This window comes from Pipistrellus hanaki (assembly GCF_964339955.1).
Source record: "Pipistrellus hanaki genome assembly, chromosome: 15".
Taxonomy (NCBI): domain Eukaryota; kingdom Metazoa; phylum Chordata; class Mammalia; order Chiroptera; family Vespertilionidae; genus Pipistrellus; species Pipistrellus hanaki.
The window spans coordinates 36,030,099-36,048,288 of NC_140517.1; the positions used below are offsets into that span (position 1 = coordinate 36,030,099).

General features: G+C 42.2%; 1 protein-coding gene across 1 annotated transcript; it reads right to left on the reverse strand.

Moving 5' to 3' along the window:
* Positions 1-6,050: 6,050 nt before the first annotated feature.
* On the reverse strand, positions 6,051-17,990 carry WDR87 (WD repeat domain 87; the record flags this gene model as incomplete). Its single annotated transcript, XM_084906875.1, has 5 exons — positions 6,051-11,482; positions 11,965-12,257; positions 12,665-15,534; positions 15,959-16,126; positions 17,919-17,990. 5 exons carry the CDS (start codon positions 17,988-17,990, stop codon positions 6,051-6,053), a joined length of 8,835 nt encoding a protein of 2,944 aa, XP_084763001.1.
* Positions 17,991-18,190: the final 200 nt, after the last annotated feature.

The following is an 18,190-nucleotide window of genomic DNA, read 5'->3' on the forward strand; positions in this document are numbered from 1 at the left end:
AACACACTTAGTGCCTCCTGGAGCTATCATAACAAACTATCACAAACTAGGGGGCTTAGAACAACAGAAATTTATTCGTTCACAGCTCAGGATGCCAAAGGTCCAAAATCATGGTATTAGCAGGATTGCTTCTTCTGGAGGCTCTGAGAGAGAACTTTCCCATGTTTCTCTACTAGCTTCTAGTTGTTGCTGGCAATCTTTAGTATTACTTGGCTTGTAGCTGCATCACTACAACCTCCTTTATTGTCTCCCTGTTCTAAACATTTGAGTGCTCAAGCTCAGTTCTCAGATCCAAGCTATTTGGATTTTCTATGTGCTGTCAGGGTCATTTCCCTATCTCAATCTAGTATCTTTTGTTTTCAAATTTAATAAATCTTTATTTCTCAGATTATTATAATTGTTTCTTCTTCCCCCCCCCCCCATAGCTCCCTTCCACCTGGTTCCCACCCCACCCTCTGCCCTTACCTTCCCCCACCCACATTGTCCTCATCCATAGGTGTACAATTTTAATCCAGTCTCTTCCTGAACTCCCCACACCCCTTTCCCCCGATAATTATCAATCCACTCCCTTTATTTGCCCCTTATTCTATTATATTCACCAGTTTATTCTGTTCCTCAGATTTTTAATTCACTTGATTTTTAGATTTACTTGTTGATATATATGTATTTATTCATCATAATTTTTATCTTTTTTCTTCTTCATCCTCTTCTTAAAGAATACCTTTCAGCATTTCATATAATACTGGTTTGATGGTGATGAGCTACTTTAGCTTTTTCTTATCTATGAAGCTCTTTAGCTGCCCTTCAATTCTGAATGATAGCTTTGCTGGGTAGAGTAATCTTGGTTGTAGGTTCTTCCTATTCATCACTTTGAATATTTCTTGCCACTCCTGTCTGGCCTGCAGTTTCTGTTGAGAAATCAGCTGATAGTCATATGGGTGCTCCCTTATAGGTAACTAACTGCTTTTCTCTTGCTGCTTTTAATATTCTCTCTTTGTCTTTTGCCCTTGGCATTTTAATTATGATGTGTCTTGGTGTGGTCCTCTTTGGATTCCTTTTGTTTGGGGCTCTGTGCACTTCCTGGACTTGTAAGGCTATTTTTTCACTAGGTGGGGGAAGTTTTCTGACATTATTTCTTCAAATAGGTTTTCAGTATCTTTCACTCTCTCTTCTGGCACCCCCATAATTCTGGTGTTGGTACGCTTGAAGTTGGTACACTTGAAGTGGCTCCTTACACTGTCTTCAACTTTCTGGATTTTCTTCTCTTCTTGCTTCTCCAGAGGAGAGTCCTTTGGCTCTTTGTATTCCAAATCTTTGACTTGATTCTTGTGTTCCTCTAGTCTGATGTTGGGTCTCTGTATAATATTTTTATTTCAGTCAGTGTATGGGTAATTTCTAGTTGGTCCTTTTTCATATCCTTGAGGGTCTCGTTAAATTTATTGGCCTTTTCTAGGAAATTCTTGAAAAACTGCTGAAACCTGTTTGGCTCAGTGCCGAAACCTATTTGGCTCAGTGGTAGAGCGTCGGTCTGCGGACTGAAAGGTCCCAGGTTCGATTCCAGTCAGGGGCATGTACGTAGGTTGTGGGCACATCCCCAGTAGGGGGTGTGCAGGAGGCAGCTGGTCGACGTTTCTCTCTCATCGACGTTTCTAGCTCTCTATCTCTCTCCCTTCCTCTCTGTAAAAAAAATCAATAAAATATATTTTTTTTTTAAAAAAGAAAAACCTTATAACCATGGTTATGAACTTTATATCCAGTCCTTTGTTCTCCTCCATTTCTTTTGTTTGAGATCTATTTTCTTGTCTTGGCATTTTTGTTGCTTCCCTGAGTTGATAGGATGGCTTTGTGTGTTTGGTGTCCTATATGGCCTGGTTGGTCAGCCTCCCCAGTTACTTGAAGTAGACACTCTTGGTGTTCCCCTTTGTGGACTGTGTGTATAGCCTTATTGTAGTTAAGTCTTAATTGTTGTTGGTATCACTAGGAGGAATTGACCTCCAGGCCAATTTAATGTGAGTATCAGCTGTTTCTACTCGGGGATACCTTCTGTATTGGAGACAGTCTTATAGGATCAGACTTGCAAAATTGCAAAAGCCTCTGTGATCAGCTTGGATGGGGCAGAGTCTCAGAGCTGAGCTGACAGTCTTGGCTTCCCATCAGCCCTGCCCTTGTGTGTGTGCCTCAGACCTCTGCCTTCCGAGGCTCCTGAGTGAGTTTCCGCGTGATAGTCCAGATTCCCCTTGTAAGAGCATGGGTGACCCAGGGGCTCGCCTGGAATTGGGTTGGGTCTCTATAGTCTGGAGCTTCTGACTCCTTCCACTATGGAGCAGCTATGGCAATCTGCGGTCAGACCTCTCTGTGTGCACTCACTCTCGCACTGAGGCTCCCGGCTCCCCCGAGTTTCCCATTCTCCAAGTGCCTTTCTCTACAGTCCAGATTCCACCCCTTTGAGCCTGGGTCCACAGGGTTTTAGCCAGGGTTGGGGTTTAGTGCAGTTGGAACTGGGGTTCAGTGCAGCTGGGGACTTCCTTTCCCCTCCCGCCAGCCAGGCACTTAGCCACCCTTCCTCTCTGCGCACACATCTCCCTACCTCAGTGCTTTGCAGCTCCCCCGATCCGTGAGCCTCTCTCTTTCTTTCTAGTTGTAGATTTCCCCCTCAGCCAGCTTTCCTGTGCTTTTGGATGATGTCCGTTCTTTTAGTTGTTGTTTTGAAATTGTTGTGCAAGATGGCAGTTTAGGCACTGACCTGGGCTGCCATCTTGATTTCTCTCTCTCAATCTAGTGTCCTTATCACTTACCTTAGTTGGTGCATGTAATATTCTCCCAAGAAATGTAAGATCCTTTCCCTTGAGGTCTTACCCAAGGTCAACTCCCTATTACCTATTTCCTGATTCAAAGTAGTTGGTAGCTGTGTACAATAGGGAAAGTCTCATATATTACCCAGATCTCACATTCTGAGAGAAGGATTGGGGGCTGGAAAGCATTTCTCATATCCTATAGAGGTCTAAAGTATAACCATCCTTTCAAAAATTAGAAATCTGGAGCCCAGTGAGAAGTTACAGATTGAAGATCATTCATCTACTGGCAATGTCTGACCTAAAGCCCAGATAGATGTTTTTGTGCTCTCCTTAAGTGGTGATTTAACATGTATGTGTTAAGGCCTTCTTCAATAACCTCAGAGGGGGTTAAGAATACTTAGCACAATTCTTTTTCATCTAATTTCAGATGCTTCATTGTACCTTGAAGCACATCCATACCTCAGATTGCAAAATTCTATCAGAAAAACCCAAAATATGGAGAATCGGTCCTCAACAAATTGATGGTGGGAAAAAAACTGGGGAGAGGGGAATATAAATGTTTAATATGTCTTAGTAAGTATAACAATCAAGATGTAGACCTTGTTTGAATTCTGATTCAAACTAAGTGTAAAAGGACATTTGGGGTGAAAACTAGGAAAATGTGCATAGAGTATTAGATGATATCATGGAAGAAATTTTTATTTTTTTAGAGTATCAGAGAATTTAGTGTTGAAAGATGATATCTGGGATCTTTAAAAAATATTTCATTAAAGGAAAAAATGAAGCAAATTTTGCAAGGTATTTATACTTAAATCTAGGTGATGTGACCTGGGGATTCATTATAATACTCTTGAACTTCTGTGATTGAAATTTTTCATAATAAAAAAAAAATACAGACAAGTCCTGCTCACTTCCATTTTGACAAAGATGGGGATTTTAGGGTGTCCCAGCCAGTACTCAGATTTTGAGTACTCTGAAGAACCTTTCTTTGACTTCCTGACTCTAGAACCACAATAGAGTATTTTGTCACTGTGAGGGTTTTGTTTTGTTTTTTTATGATCCCTATTTAAGAATATATTTTTCATTGATTTTTAGAGATAATGGGAGGAAGAAGAAAGAGAGATGTGAGAGGCACACATCAATTGATTCCTTCCCACATGTGTGCTGACTAGGGCTGGGGATCGAACCTGCAACCCAGGTGCACGCCCTTGGCTAAGAATTGAACCCATGACCCTTTGGTGGGCAGACTGGAACTTTAACCACTTAGCCATACCAGCCATGGTTCACTAATTTATTTTTTTTACAAAGGACCCACTGCAAAATAAAGTAGGTAGGTATTGCTATTCCCTTTCCTGTTCTTTCAGTGAATTCATCCATCTGATCTATGTTGTCAAATTTGTGGACATAGAGTTGTTCCTCATAGTCTTTATCCTTTTAATGTTGTTAGGGCCTATAGTGATATGCCCTGTTTCATGCCTGACGTTTGTAATTTGTACACTATTCTCTTTTTGACACAGACAAACAGGCCAAAAAGGAGAAATAATTCAGGTTGAGAATACAGAGCCAGCTGGACCATGGTTACTTCTGCTGCCTTGTCCAGCTGTTAGGTCAGTCATTCCTTTTAAGGCTCCCTGACCCATGCTCATAGCTCTCATATACTTCATGTAGTATAATATGTAGTCTGGGATGGAAGAGTCCAACTATATATGTAGGGTTGTCATTACCCTTGACCTCCAAGGTGAACCCAACTTCTTAGAATGTTCTCTTTAACCACAAAATCAAACTCAGGTGGAAGAAATAAATTAAGAAAGTAGCAAATGGCACAGGTGGGCTACTTGCTAGAAGATATTGGAGGACTCAGTTTATCTGGAAAGAGGCAGTTCTAAAATCTTCATGGTGGGGAGAGAAGATCAGGAAAGTAACATGATTATTGGCAGTGACAAATTCCTCCACTTTACTAGCCCTTTCCCTTAACTCCGTGGTCAGCAAACTGCGACTCTCGAGCCACATGCGGCTCTTTGGCCCAATGAGTGTGGCTCTTCCACAAAATACCACGGCCTAGGCAAGTCTATTTTGAAGAAGTGGCATTAGAAGAAGTTTAAGTTTAAAAATGTTGGCTCTCAAAAGAAATTTCAATTGTTGTACTGTTGATATTTGGCTCTGTTGACTAAAGAGTTTGCCAACCACTGCCTTAACTCTTGTCTCCTTAATTGCTAGAGGAAAGGATTATAAGTCCCTAGGCAAGGATAGGGAGCTATTTGAACTTTCACTTTATCTTCTAAATTCTAGCATCTTCCCCAAATCCTATGTCCAGGTATTGGAAAAGGAAATGAAAGACATAGGCTTCCCTCCTTTTCTTTCTGCTTTAATCTCAAATGACCTTTTCCTTAGTGCCATCCAATAATGAAGTACTAACTAGAATTTGTTGAAGCTCTTTCCTTTACTCTGAGGGTCTCCTCAACATCTAACATACCTGCTGTTTTGGATTCAAGTCATCACCATGCTATGATCATGGAAGTAGAACCTGCCTCCACTATGTAACCCCAAAAAGGGGGGAAATGCTGGGTTTTCTGATTCAAAAATCTATTTTTCTACTATATCAATGCCTCATATTAATGTAAAATATACATTAATTTTTGTGCCAGGTGCTTTCCTTCCTATATAGTCTTTAGGAGAGGATGATGGGAGACAAGAAGGAAGAGGACAAGGACAGATTCTTATGTCTGAAGGCTTCCAGAGGGTGACCACCACATGATTCTGTTATATATATATTAAAAAACATATACATAACAAATATATATATAACAAATATATATATATATATATATTATTATTATTATTATTATTATTATTATTATTATTGATTTTAGAGAGAGAGGAAGGGAGAGGGAAAGAGAAAACATTGATCAGCTTTCTCCTACATGCCCCTACTAGGGATGAAGCATGAAATCTAGGCATGTGTCATGACTAAAATTTAAACTGTTGACCTTTCAGTGAATGAGACAATGCCCAACCAACTGACCCACTGGCTAGGGCTTCTGGTAAGTTTTCTGAACTCTTTGGAGTATCTGGCATCCATGGAGAGGCAACATTTGAAGAAAAGGGACATATCACAGAGCTTGTTGGATATGAGAACTTGATCTTTATTCCATATACAGAAGTTGGTTTCTGGAGCTGGGTAGGGAAAGGGCTTTTGCCTGGCCCTACCTCTGTATGGGCCCTAAAAATAAAGGTCTAGATCTGGTGGCAAGACCTTTATCCAGGTGGGAATGAAAAATCCTGATGTCCAGTCAGTCCCAAATTAGGAGTCACAATGTGGGACAATTCATTGGTGAAGTGAATATCAGCTTGGGGCAGGCTCTTCCAGGCAAGTTCTAAGATGCCATAATGGGCAATGCCCATTGGAAGCATGGTATGCACGTTGTTCTGTCCTGAGAGAGACACCACCTCCTGGAACTCCATAGGACCTCTAGGAATGTGAGAGCGACCACAAAACAGGTGGTAGAACAATCGCTCCCCAGGAACCAGCTCCATTGCCTTTGGGGCCTCTTTGTAGATGATCTTATGGGATTGGGGTTCCTCTCTCAGTAGCAGGTCTTGTAGCAATCTCTGGATTCCAGGGGACTTAAATTGGTACAGGTCCATGAGGTGGTAGAATTGTTCTGTCCAAGCAGCACTGTCTTCTCCATATTGCTCCTGCAACATCCGTAAAACATGGTAGAGTGCCACAAATGTATCCCATAGAGGCACTTCTTCCTGTTTTTTAGAGCTGGGCTGTGTTGTCTTCTCCATCTTAGGCAATTTGGGAAGCCTGCCTTTATCCTTAAAAGCCCCTAAGTCCTTTTGAAACATCAGTGCTAGCATTTGTTTTTCTACAGAGGCATGGGCACCTGTTACAATGTCTCTTGTAGCAGGATAAACATGTTGCCTCTCCATCTCCTTAAGGGCACTGAATATCTGTTCTACCCATGTACTCCTATAAGGCTCTGCTAGAAGTTGCCAATTTATAGCCTCTGGAATCCTTTTGTTAGCTAATGAAGAAAAAGCCAAAGGTTTTAGATGGCTTTCCTTTTTCTTTCTTTTTATAGGAGGGATCACTTTCAAGTATTTAGGACCCATGATCTTCTTACTGGGTTTTGAGATACATGTGCTTTGTGATTCCAGAACCTGCCTGTGACGGTAAATGATAGCTTCAAGTTTGGCTAGATGCATCCACTCTAAGGTTCCTTTTGAGATAAGGTCTTTGACAAGCTGACACAATCTGTGGAAACTATCTCTGGAAAGCTGTTTTCCTGCCTCTATCTGTTCTAGGACATGGCGGACCCACTCTGCATCTGAGAGGCTTACATCTGCAAATATTTTCTTAGCTGGGATTTGGGGCACCTTAGTTTGTCCCATCAGAGGTGGATGACGTTTCAAAAGCCACTGCCACCTATCCCCTAGTGGTTTGCCTTTGAGTTTCTGTTCTTTTTTGCTCTTCCTCAATATGTGGGATAAATATGGGGTCTTGAAATCTGGCTCTCGGGATTCCAAAACTTGTAGAGGAATGGGCTGATATTTCTTCAATAGCTCACGTTGCTTATCCATAAAATTTGTCTCTGGGAATATTCTGGGTGTCTTCAATACTGTGGCCTTATCTATCCAGGACATTTGTTTCTTAGATACTGGCACTGGTATAGTCTTTTCCCTCTCCAGAGCTATTGAGATCAGTTTCTTGGAAGGGATCTTTGGAATTTTCAGGTTTATATCCCTGCCTTTGACCTCAGGGGTTCTTTTTATAATAGAAAGGACTATTTCTCTTCTTTCTAGATCCTTTTCTCTTTTTTCTTGTAACTTAAATAATTTTTCTTTTTTAAAGATCTCTTTTTCCTTGTCTATGTCTTCTTCCAATGAACTTCGTGCCTCTTCCTCCTCTTCTTTCTCACTCAAACTTTCTAGCTCTTCCTTAATCATGCTTTCATCCTTCTCAAACACTTCTTCCTTCTCCTCCACTACTGCCACTGCTGCCGCCTTCTTTTCTTCCTCCTCTTCCTCCACCACCTTTTTATCCTCCATCTTCTTCTCTTCCTTCACCTCTTCTTCCTCTTCCTCCTCTTTTTTTGCCTCCTCTTCTTCCGCTTCTTCTTCCTCCTCCCTTTCCTTATCTTCTTCCTTCTCCTTCTCCTCCGACAAACTCTCTCGCTCTATTTCATCTAACAGGCTTTCCACTTTTTCAGAAAAGCTCTCTTTACTTTCTACCTCATCCCCCTGACTGGGAAATTTTTCCTGTGGCATTTTAACTCTCTTTAGTGTTTTTTTCTTAATTTGCTTTTGTTTAAGGATTGTCATTTCTTCTTCTTCCTCCTTTGGTCCCAACTCCTCTTCTCCCTTCATGAAATGTCTCTGTTGCCTGGACAATCTGGTTTCCTCCTCAGTTATTTTTTGCTCTTTCTTTATCATTCTTCTCATTTCCTTAGCCAGTTCTCTCTGTTTCCTAGCCAGTTTCTCCTCATCTTTGGTCATCTCTGGTTGTTCCTCAGAAATATCCAACTTTCTAGCATCAAGTTCTTTTTGTTCTTTGCTCAAAATACTTTCCTGATCCAAGAATGACCTTGTTATCTGTGTCATCTGTGTTTTTTCCTGGGTTAGTATCCTCTCTTTTTTAATAAGGTTTTTAAATACATTTAAGATTGTTTTGCTAATTTTAAATAGTTTATTAGAAATGTTTCCTTTAGTCAGCTTCGTTATTACTTTGGTTAGCTTCCTTTCTTCCTGGGCATAAACTCTTTCTTCTCTGGCAAAATCTAAGTTTTCTTTGGCAATGTCACTTTGTTTTGTGGCCAATATCCTATCTTCATATGACAGTATCTTCTCCTCTAGTGACAATTTCCTTTTAAGTAGTTCTAGTTCATTCTCATTCAGTTTCCTCTGTGTTGAGGTTTCTTGAATCTCTCCCTTTGAGAGAGTTTCCTTTTCTTCAGCCAGTCTCACCTTCTCCTGGGCTAGTTTCTTCATTTCCATGTCCAATGTTTTTTCTTTCTTAGTATTATCATCTTCTTTACTACGCAGGTTCAGTTTTTGAAGTTCTGCCCTCTTCTCCATAGTGAATTTCATTTTGTCCTGGGCTAGCGTATGCTGTTTCTCAGCCAGGTTTTGTTCTACTTGTGCCAGTTTTTTCTCTACGTCAGCCAGTTCCTCCCTCTTCTGGAAAATTTCCTCCTTTTCTTTCACCAATGTCTTCTCTACCTGAAATAATTTTTCCTTGTAGGTGTCCAGTTTCTCCTTTGCTTGCAGTAGTTTATTTTTGTTCTGGGAAAGGTATTCTTTAAGCTGGTGCCAGTTCTTTTTCCTATTAATCAATTCTACCTTCTCCTGATCCAGTTTCTTCTTCTGATCCAGATCCACAGTCTTCCTCCTCTGGACTAGTATTTTCTTCTTGCTTGCAAGGTCCACTTTGTTCTGGATCAAAATTTCCTTTTCCTGGACCAGTTTTTCCTTATTCTCCATCAACTGCTCCCTTTTCTGGGCAAGCCCTTCTTCTTCCTCAGGCAGAAATTCTTCCTCCTCAGCCAGTTTATTCTCTTCCTGGATCAGCAGCTCTTCTTCCTGGACCACATTTTTCTTTTCCATAGCCAGATTATCCTCTTTCCAGGCCAGTGTCTTCTCCTCCTGAGCCAGTCTCTCTTCTTCCTTATCTAATTCCTCCTCTTCCTGATTCAGTTGCTCTTCTTTCCAAGCCAGTTCCTCCTCTTCCCATGTCAACTCCTCCAGTTCTTGGGCTAGTTCCTTTTCCTGCCATGCCATATCTTGCTCCTTCTGGACCACTTCCTCCATTTTCGGGACCAATAGAGTTTTAACCTCAGCTAGCTTCCCTCTTTTCTTTGCTATTTTCTCTTCTTTGTCAGCCAGTTTCTCCATTTTTTTTGCCAGTTTTGTCCTATTCTGGGCCAATTTCTCTGCTCCCTGGCTTAGCCACACTGATCTTTGGGCCAGTTTTTCCTCTGTCTGGACAAACTTCCTCTCTGCCTGGGCCATTTTTCTGTCTCTTTGAATCAGTTTCCTGTGATCTCTGGCCAGTTTCCTCTCTTCCTGAGCTAATTTTCCCTCTTCTTGTGCCAGCTTCTCTTCTTCTTGTGCCAGCTTCCTCTCTTCTCGGGCTTGTTTTCTTTCAGCTCGGATTCGTTTCCTCTCAACCTTAGCCTGTTTATATTCTTCTTGGATCTGTCTCCGCTCTTCTATCAACAGCTCTTCTCCCTCCTCCTCCCCCTCCTCCTCCTCCTCCTCCTCCTCCTCCTCCTCCTCCTCCTCCTCCTCCTCCTCCTCCTCCTCTTCTTCTTCTTCTTCTTCTTCTTCTTCTTCTTCTTCTTCTTCTTCTTCCTCTTCTTCTTCTTCTTCTTCTTCTTCTCCCTTTTCTGCTTCTTTTTCCCACTCCTGAGACAATTCCTCTTCGTCCTTGAACTCCCTGGATCTGTCTGACATAGTTTCCTCATCCCATCCCAGCCTCCTCTTTTCCCCAGCCAGCTTTTCCTCATCTTTGTCCTCTTGTGGTTTCTCTTCTTCCTCAAGAGTCTCCCTTTCCCAAGCTTTCTTCCATTTATCCCAGGATATCCTTGTATCATCATGAGCCTGTTTCCACTCATCCCAGGATTTTTTCCAATCCTGCAAAGACAGCTTCTTCTCATCTGTAACTGGTCTTACTTCTTGTTCAACCACTTTCTCCTCTAGTTTGGCCATTTCTTCCTCTTCCAGACTCATATCCCTCTCTTCTGTGGTCATTTTCTCCTCTTTTTTATCCACTTTTATTTCCTTCTGGACTACTTTCCTCTTTTGCACAGAGGGCTTCTTAGAGGATTTCTTATCTTCTTGTTTCAGCATTAGTTTCCCCTTGGTTAGGTCACCTGGTTCTAAAAAAATAACTTTCTTTTTCTTCCCCTTTTTGGGAATCACCTGGATTTCCTGTAATTCCTGTATATCCCTTGATTCCTTTTGTACCTGATCCTGCCCCTCTAGTATTTCTTTAGTTTCTCTGCTCACCATGTCCTCACTAATTGCTTCTTCATGAATAATGATTGGTTTCTCCTCTGGCCAAGCTACATCCCAGTCAAGGTCCTCAAGCAGAACTTCACTTTCTTTCTTCAGCAGGGGACAGATCTTCTCAAAGAGCTCCCAGCTAGGCCGCTTATCTGCCAGCACCTTCTGAGCCATGGTTACTAACTCAGTGTTTAGAGATTCTAACATTGTTGTTTTGGAACCAGATATCCTCAGGGTCATAAGACGACATAAATCATCTCGCCAGGATGAACCATCTCCAGGGGTAGCCCTGCGTCCAGGAGCTCCAAAGGCACCCCGCTTTATGTCTTGCACCTTCTTCACAAATGGTTCTTCCTTTACTTCAGACAGAGGTTCCTCAATTATAACTTCATCTTGCTTTGTCTTTTTTTTGTGCCTCTTTTTGTGTTTCTTAGCTGTTTTCTTACCTCTTTTGTCTTGTATTTTCCTTAGCATCCTCAAGGTCATTGCAATATCCTTTGAGACATCTTTCTCTGGAGGCTGTTGTTCAGCATCTTTAGAAATTTTTAGTAAACTATAGATTGGAGAGCCCGAAGAGATGGCTGTATCCTCCATCTCAATTGGTGCAACTTTACTCTGATCACTTTCACCTTCTAAGGGACTTGGCTCTGTGCCAGTCTCTTTCAACTTCTTATGGGCTGCAGAGAAAATCAAAAGATATAGATAAGAAAGTATGGGAGGCTTAAATAAAATATTTTCTGATATCTAGTATGAGCTAGGAGGACTACAAAGAAATAGCAATAGAGGGGGCTGAGGCCAGTGTTTCCACCCAGGCATTGGAGTATTCCTGAGTTTGGGTGGATTCTTTTTAGGAAGGTTCTCTGTGAAAAGATCTTTTCACTTATCTCTAGTCCTATCTGATACCTCTTGACCCACTTTAACCCTAAACTACATTGCCTCTGGGGACTCTGAAGCATGAACTGGATACCATATTTTCCAGCGTATAAGACGACTTTTGAAACGAAAAAAAAAAAAAGGCCTGCTCAGATTGTCCAGAGTCAGAGAGGCGGTCTATTAAAAAAAGAACTGGTGTTGCCTCAGAAGTGGGGGGTAGTCTTATACAGTGAATATAGGCCTAACCCTATGTTTTAACTGTAAAATTAGGGGGGTCATCATATACGCCGGAAAATGTGGTACATACTATGCTTTCTTCCCCCTGCCCGGCCCCGTCTGTGGCCTTTGCTGGGTTTGATGACAACTGCAGATTCATCCGGAATTACATCAGTTTCATTGAGAATGGTTATTGTTTTAGGACTCCTTGAGACATCTAAAGAAAAAGAAGGCTTTTCATCTCCTTGTGACAAGGTCAGGTTTTCATTTAATCGCTGCTCCACTTGAGTATGAAGAATTTGGAGATCTGTGGCACGCATCCCCAGCAGATTGTCCAGGCTTTCTTCACCAATCATTTCCTGCCTGTGAAAGTTAAAAGAGAAGGAGCATGCTGAATTAGGGGTAAGAGAAAATGAAAAAGAACTAATGTAGAACAAGCAGGGGGGTTAGCAAAGTGGACAACAGAGATGGTGTTATGTAAAGTTAAAGATGGTCAAGAAGAAAGGAAATGTCTAGGAAGATAAATGTCAATTAATGAAGTGATCTATATGGAGGCTGCAGGAATAGGAGAAGAAATGGAAAATGGGCTGAAGAGTCAGAGGGTTGTCAAAATAGTTAGGAATGGGTAAAGATTGTGAACAAGGAAAAAGAACAGGAAAAGTCAAGGAACAGGGATGAAGAGATGGTGAGGGAATGTAAGGGGAAAACTGGAAAGGGAGAGAAGAAAATTAGAAACTAATAAAGAATTAAGGAAGGCATAAAGAACTTACTGCATCCCCTGGAAAGTATCTCGATTTTGGATCAAGTTTAAGAGTGAAGTCTTAGAGTGAATTCCAGTGTCAGCCATGAGGTTCAGTGCCTTATTCCTCACTCTTTGGTCCTTGTCCATTAACCCTTGGGCCAGAGCCATGGCAAAGAGATGAGTGATAATTCCTAGACGATTCAGCCCTTCCCAGGCTAGCTCTCGGATCAGTGGATTGGAATTGGTTGTATCATCCAGCAGACGATGGGCTGTTTCAGAGCGCAGGGGTGGAGACACTTGGTAAGAAGCAAAGATTTGCCCTAGTGCACTAACACAGTATTGGTACTTCAATGGAGGAGGAGCATAAATCATAATGTTTAGGATTGTCTCAATCAAGCTATTAATAGCGACTTCATTCATCTTTTTTCCCAGCCAACTACGGTTTGTTGGGTCTGTAAGGACACTATAAGTTGTTTCCTTAGACATTCTCCTTTTTATGAAGTCTTCATCTTCCTTTTCCTGTGGTTGTTCTTTTACATCATGTATAGGTCTTACCTTACTGTGCCAGAAGAATTGTTGAGACTTGTCCCATTCCAACTTCCGTATGGGTGAATGCAGGTTGCACTGTAGGTATATTGGGCTGCCCTCTGGCCAAAGACGGGCACGAATCACTGAGTTAGGGATATAGCAATCAGGAGCAAAGGGCCATTTCCGCCCATAACCAAAGTAGCATTTCAGTATCTGATAAGGGTTGAGTCCATCCCAGGAAGTCAACTGTAGTTGGGGAGGAACCACATAATGGGAATAAGGTTTCCTCAAGTGTATATTAGTGTCCTCCTTATTCAAGGAACCAGGTCTTGGGGAAGACAGTAATATGGAGCTTCCTTGCTCATCATCTTCTATGACATGTGGCACAGTATGGTCAAAGGCAATGGCCCGCTTATTGACAAGTTTCTCCAGACCCACTAATACTTGTTGCCTTTGTCCAAGGTAGATATATTTGGGCACAAACATGGTCTCAAAGGAGAAGAAGAAGCTTGGTATGAAAGGCTTAGGGATTTCTAGCACATCATCTGTGATGCTCATAAAGGAAAGGCGAACCAACAGGGTTGGAGGAAGTAGTTTTAAACAGGATACCAGATAAAGACTCTGGTTGAAAGTCACAAGCAGGTCGCCCCGGTCATTTGCAAAGCAGAGTGGACCAAAATGCAATGATGAGTCCAGCATGGCTACAAGTCTACCGTGAAAGTTCCATATTCGGACAGAGCCATCAATGCTACCTGTGACAAAAAGACTCAAGGTCAGGCATACATCAAAAGATGTAATTGCACATTGATGCAGAGGCAACGTCTCTATAAACTTTGCCTGTGTCTCAGAGGGCAAAAAATCATGGAATTTCCAGAGACGCAGGCAGTTAGTTTCTGTGATGGCACCCACAGACTTTGGCAAGAGTATCAGGTGTTTTAGGTGACAGCTGCTGAGAATGCTAGCTAGAGGACGCAGATGTACTCTGGTCCCATTAAGCACAGCTTCAGATAGGTGTATATAGTCATCCATTCCATAAGAACAAAGCAAAGAGTTTTCTCGGCCACCTAAAAGCCCTCCAGGCAGTGTAGAGAGGGCCAATACAGCCCCAAAGTGCATGAATTTCTCTATTCGGGCACAGCTGTGCTGGGAGAGGACTCTTATCATACCACTCTGGTATCCAGAAAAGATTAGTCCTTCTAGACCCCGACCCAGGTGGAAATGCCCATAAGCCATACATTGTACTGAGTCCTGAGAATTTGGTGAGGTGCATAGAAGATACTTGGCTGGGCAAGGGCAGCGGGTTGTGTCAAAGACCAGCACATCTGAGCCCCCTGTTGCTACAAAGAGCTCCTCTTTATCTGGGTCATAGGCCCAATCCACAGCCTGGTCCAGGATTGAGAAGGGCCAGGTGAGAACCAGAAGATCCCCTGTTATTGGGGACACAAAGCGTAATAAGCCATCCTCAGTAGTGCATAAGATCCGGAACCAGTCATTACCACAGCGGACCCGACGAACCTGCTCTGGAGCAGAGCCACAAACATTGAAGAGGCTATAGAAGCAGGGCAGACGGCGCAAGGAGAAAGTATGGGCAGTTTGGCAGAAGAAAGTAATGTTATCAATAAATTGGAGTCGATACAATTCCTCACCAAGTTCTAGTTGCCGAAGCAGATTCCCAGAAGTAAGGTTCCACTCCTTAATGAAACCTTCCTTACCAGCTGTTAGCAGAGTGTGGGCTTCTGGCCGGCTGCAGATACATATCACTGATGAGGAATGGGCCTTGAAACTGTGGAAAGAGAAGCTTTGACTGAGGCTCCATACCTGGATGTACCCAGTCCTGTTTCCAGCATAGAGAAAGCCCTGATCAAAACAGGTGAAGCAGCAGGTGATAGATGAGCCACTAGTCGTAGAAGTGAACCTCTTCACTTCTACTAGCTCACTCTGGCCTTGGCGCTCAAGGACCCTCACCACAGTCTCACACAAGGCTAGGAGGGAGCCATTGGGGCCATTCAATATGATGTCCTGGACAAGTTCATCACCAGGCATGGAAACCGTGTGCGCGATTTGGAGGCCCCTGCCACTTTGTTCAATGGTCCAGGTGACCACTGCCCCCAGGATACCTGACAGCAGCATCTTCATTTCTGGGTCATAGCAGAGGCAGTTGATGTTAAAGCGGCAGGGCACTATACCTAGGGGTTTGAATGACCGAAAGTGGTCCCCGAAGAGCCGCAGAAGCAAGTCACCACAGTAGGCCACAAGGATATGAAAGGGACCTGTGTGTACCATACACTGGATGGGCTGCAATCGTCCAGTCATGGAGAATGTTCTCTTCTCAACCGCATCCTCAGTTTTGCTCTTCACCCAAACTACAGCCTAAAAGAGAATAAGATGGAAAGTGCCTAGAAATTATAGTAGAAGAGGAAAGGGCATAATATTCAGCTGTTTTCCCCTATTCTCATACCAAGGAGAAATTAGAGGGTTCTAAAGTAATTTTACCCCTGGTTATGGTGGTTGTAGAAGCAGGAAGCATAGGATTCTTTTCTTGACCTTGGCCTACTTTAAGGAAACTATAAAATCTATTTAATGTGAAAACTGTAATTTGAGAAAATATGAGGGAGATTTCCTGGATCCAAGTCACTTTTAAAAAAATAATAATAATAAGAGTTTATTTAAGCCATAATGAGGATATATATCTGGGAGCAAAATATCACATGCTCTCTAGGTCACTGGGTGAGGGCTTATATGGGGAAGGCCCCTGTAGGATGGGCTAAAAAGAAAAAAGAGTAGGCAGTTTTACCTGTATTTCTTTTGTGCTTTTCACCCATGAGAGAGAGGCAAAGAAGTCAGCATCACTGAAGTAATAGCATATAAGTGGCATATTCTGAGGATGGCGAGATTCTTTGAATACTATCTCAGGCCGGTCACTCAGCACAACTACGTCACTCTTTGAGTCATCTAAATTTTGCTGGATAGAGGCATGGAATAAAGTAAGAGAGCAGGATACAAATGCACTAAATATATTCTCACTCAAACTACAATTGAAGCAGTTCCAAAAGTCATGCTACACCCTCAAAGATCACTTGTGTTACACTCACTCATGCACAACGTATCACTCGTGAATACCTACACTTAACAAGCATGTAACAAAACCCCCAACATGAGAGAACCAAACCTCTATAGAGCCTATATGGGTAAATTTTATAGTGTGAGCACAGGGGAAACTGATGTTTTTCTCAATATGAAGTTAACTATACCTATCCTCTAACATTCTCCCTTCTGTCTAAAAAGTACATATGCCATGAAAGGAACATTTAACACATTAATTAGGAAAGAGCACTGCCATATACCCACATACAATGTAACTGTGTCCCAAAAGGCAGTGCAGCTTTAAGTTATTGAGGCTTAGAAGTGCACTAAATAAAATTTATAGGACCCCTACCTGGCCTTTAAATTTGACAGGATGATGATATATACAAAATATATTATCCCACAGAGACAGAGCATGTGCTATTCAACATGAAATTGGGATCCTTAAACACAGAGTCAACTTTAGCAAAACTGAGTTTAGCAAATGTTTTCTCTAGAACTTTCTCTTTTCTCTTTATTTATTACTAGAGTCCCAGTGCATGAAATTTGTGCACTTGTCGGGGTGTCCCTCAGCCCAGCCTGTACCCTCTTGTAATCCGGGAGCCCTCAGAGGATATCCGACTGCCATGGAGATAAAAGAGGCTCCCTCGACTGCCACTGTGCTTGTCAGCTATGAGCCCAGCTCAGGGCTTGTGGCTGAGTGCTGCTCCTGCTGTGGTAGTGCACTGACCACCAGGGGATAGCTCCTGCATTGAGTGTCTGCTCCCTGATGGTCAGTCAGTGCACATCTTAGCAACTGGTAGTTTCACTATTTGATCAATTTGCCTATTATCCTTTTATTATATAGGATTATTATTTTGTTGTTAATCCTTACCCAAGGATATTTTTTCCATTGATTTTTAAGAAGGGGGAGAGAAAGAAACATTGATATAAGAAAGACATATCTATTGGTTGCTTCCTACATGTCCTGAACTAAATTGAACTGAATTGTATGTGCCTTTTACCAGAATCGAACCCGAGACCCTTCAGTCCATGAGTATGTACCTCAACCACTGAGCCAAAAACAGTTAGGGCTCCTTTCTTTTTTAGAAAAATCTTTTCCCAGAGGGATAGTTCCTCTGACAAATCTCCAAAGTGTTTACCTTCCACTATCAAAATGTCTCTGCAAGCTCTGGCTGGTGTGGCTCAGTTGTTAGAGTGTTGTCCCATGCACTGAGGGGTTGGATTCAGGGCCCTGTTCAGTGTATGTGAAGGAGGCAACCAATTAATGTGTCTCTCTCACATCAAGGTTTCTCTCTCTCCCTTCCTCCCTTCCACTCTTTCTAAAAAGTCAATGGAAAAAAAAATACCTTTGGGGAGGATTAACAGCAACAGAGTACATACTAGGTTGCAGGTTTGATCCCCAGTTGGAATGCATACACAAGGCAACCAATTGATGTTTCTCTCTCACATCGCTCTCTCTCTCTCTCTCCCTCTCAGGTGAGGATTTTTAAAAAGTGTCCTTTCAAAAGGTCCCTAGACTCATTTGGAAATTGATGGTCCACTTCCTCCTAAGGTGACAATTGTCTTTATAGTCTCCTCTACCTGCTTCCACGGATCTATGCTCCTCAGAAGTGATCATAACTATTAAGATAGAAGCCAATAACATTTATTTACTACATATACATTACCTTGCTTTTAAGTATGTCACTTATGAGGTATTTAAAATCCTTCCACAGGGGAATGAGTCTGGGGGAAGACATCAGCTTGATTATCCCTGGTCCTGCTTAAGACCATTCGTTAAATACCTGTGGGAAATCCAGAACATGCCAGCTTAGCCACTATACTTTTTTGAGGAGCTAGGAATCAGAAGGCAAGATCCATGAACTCATGTTTATTGCACACTTTTTATAGGAACTATATATAGGACATATTTTTTCATCTAATCCTCACTCAAGCCCAG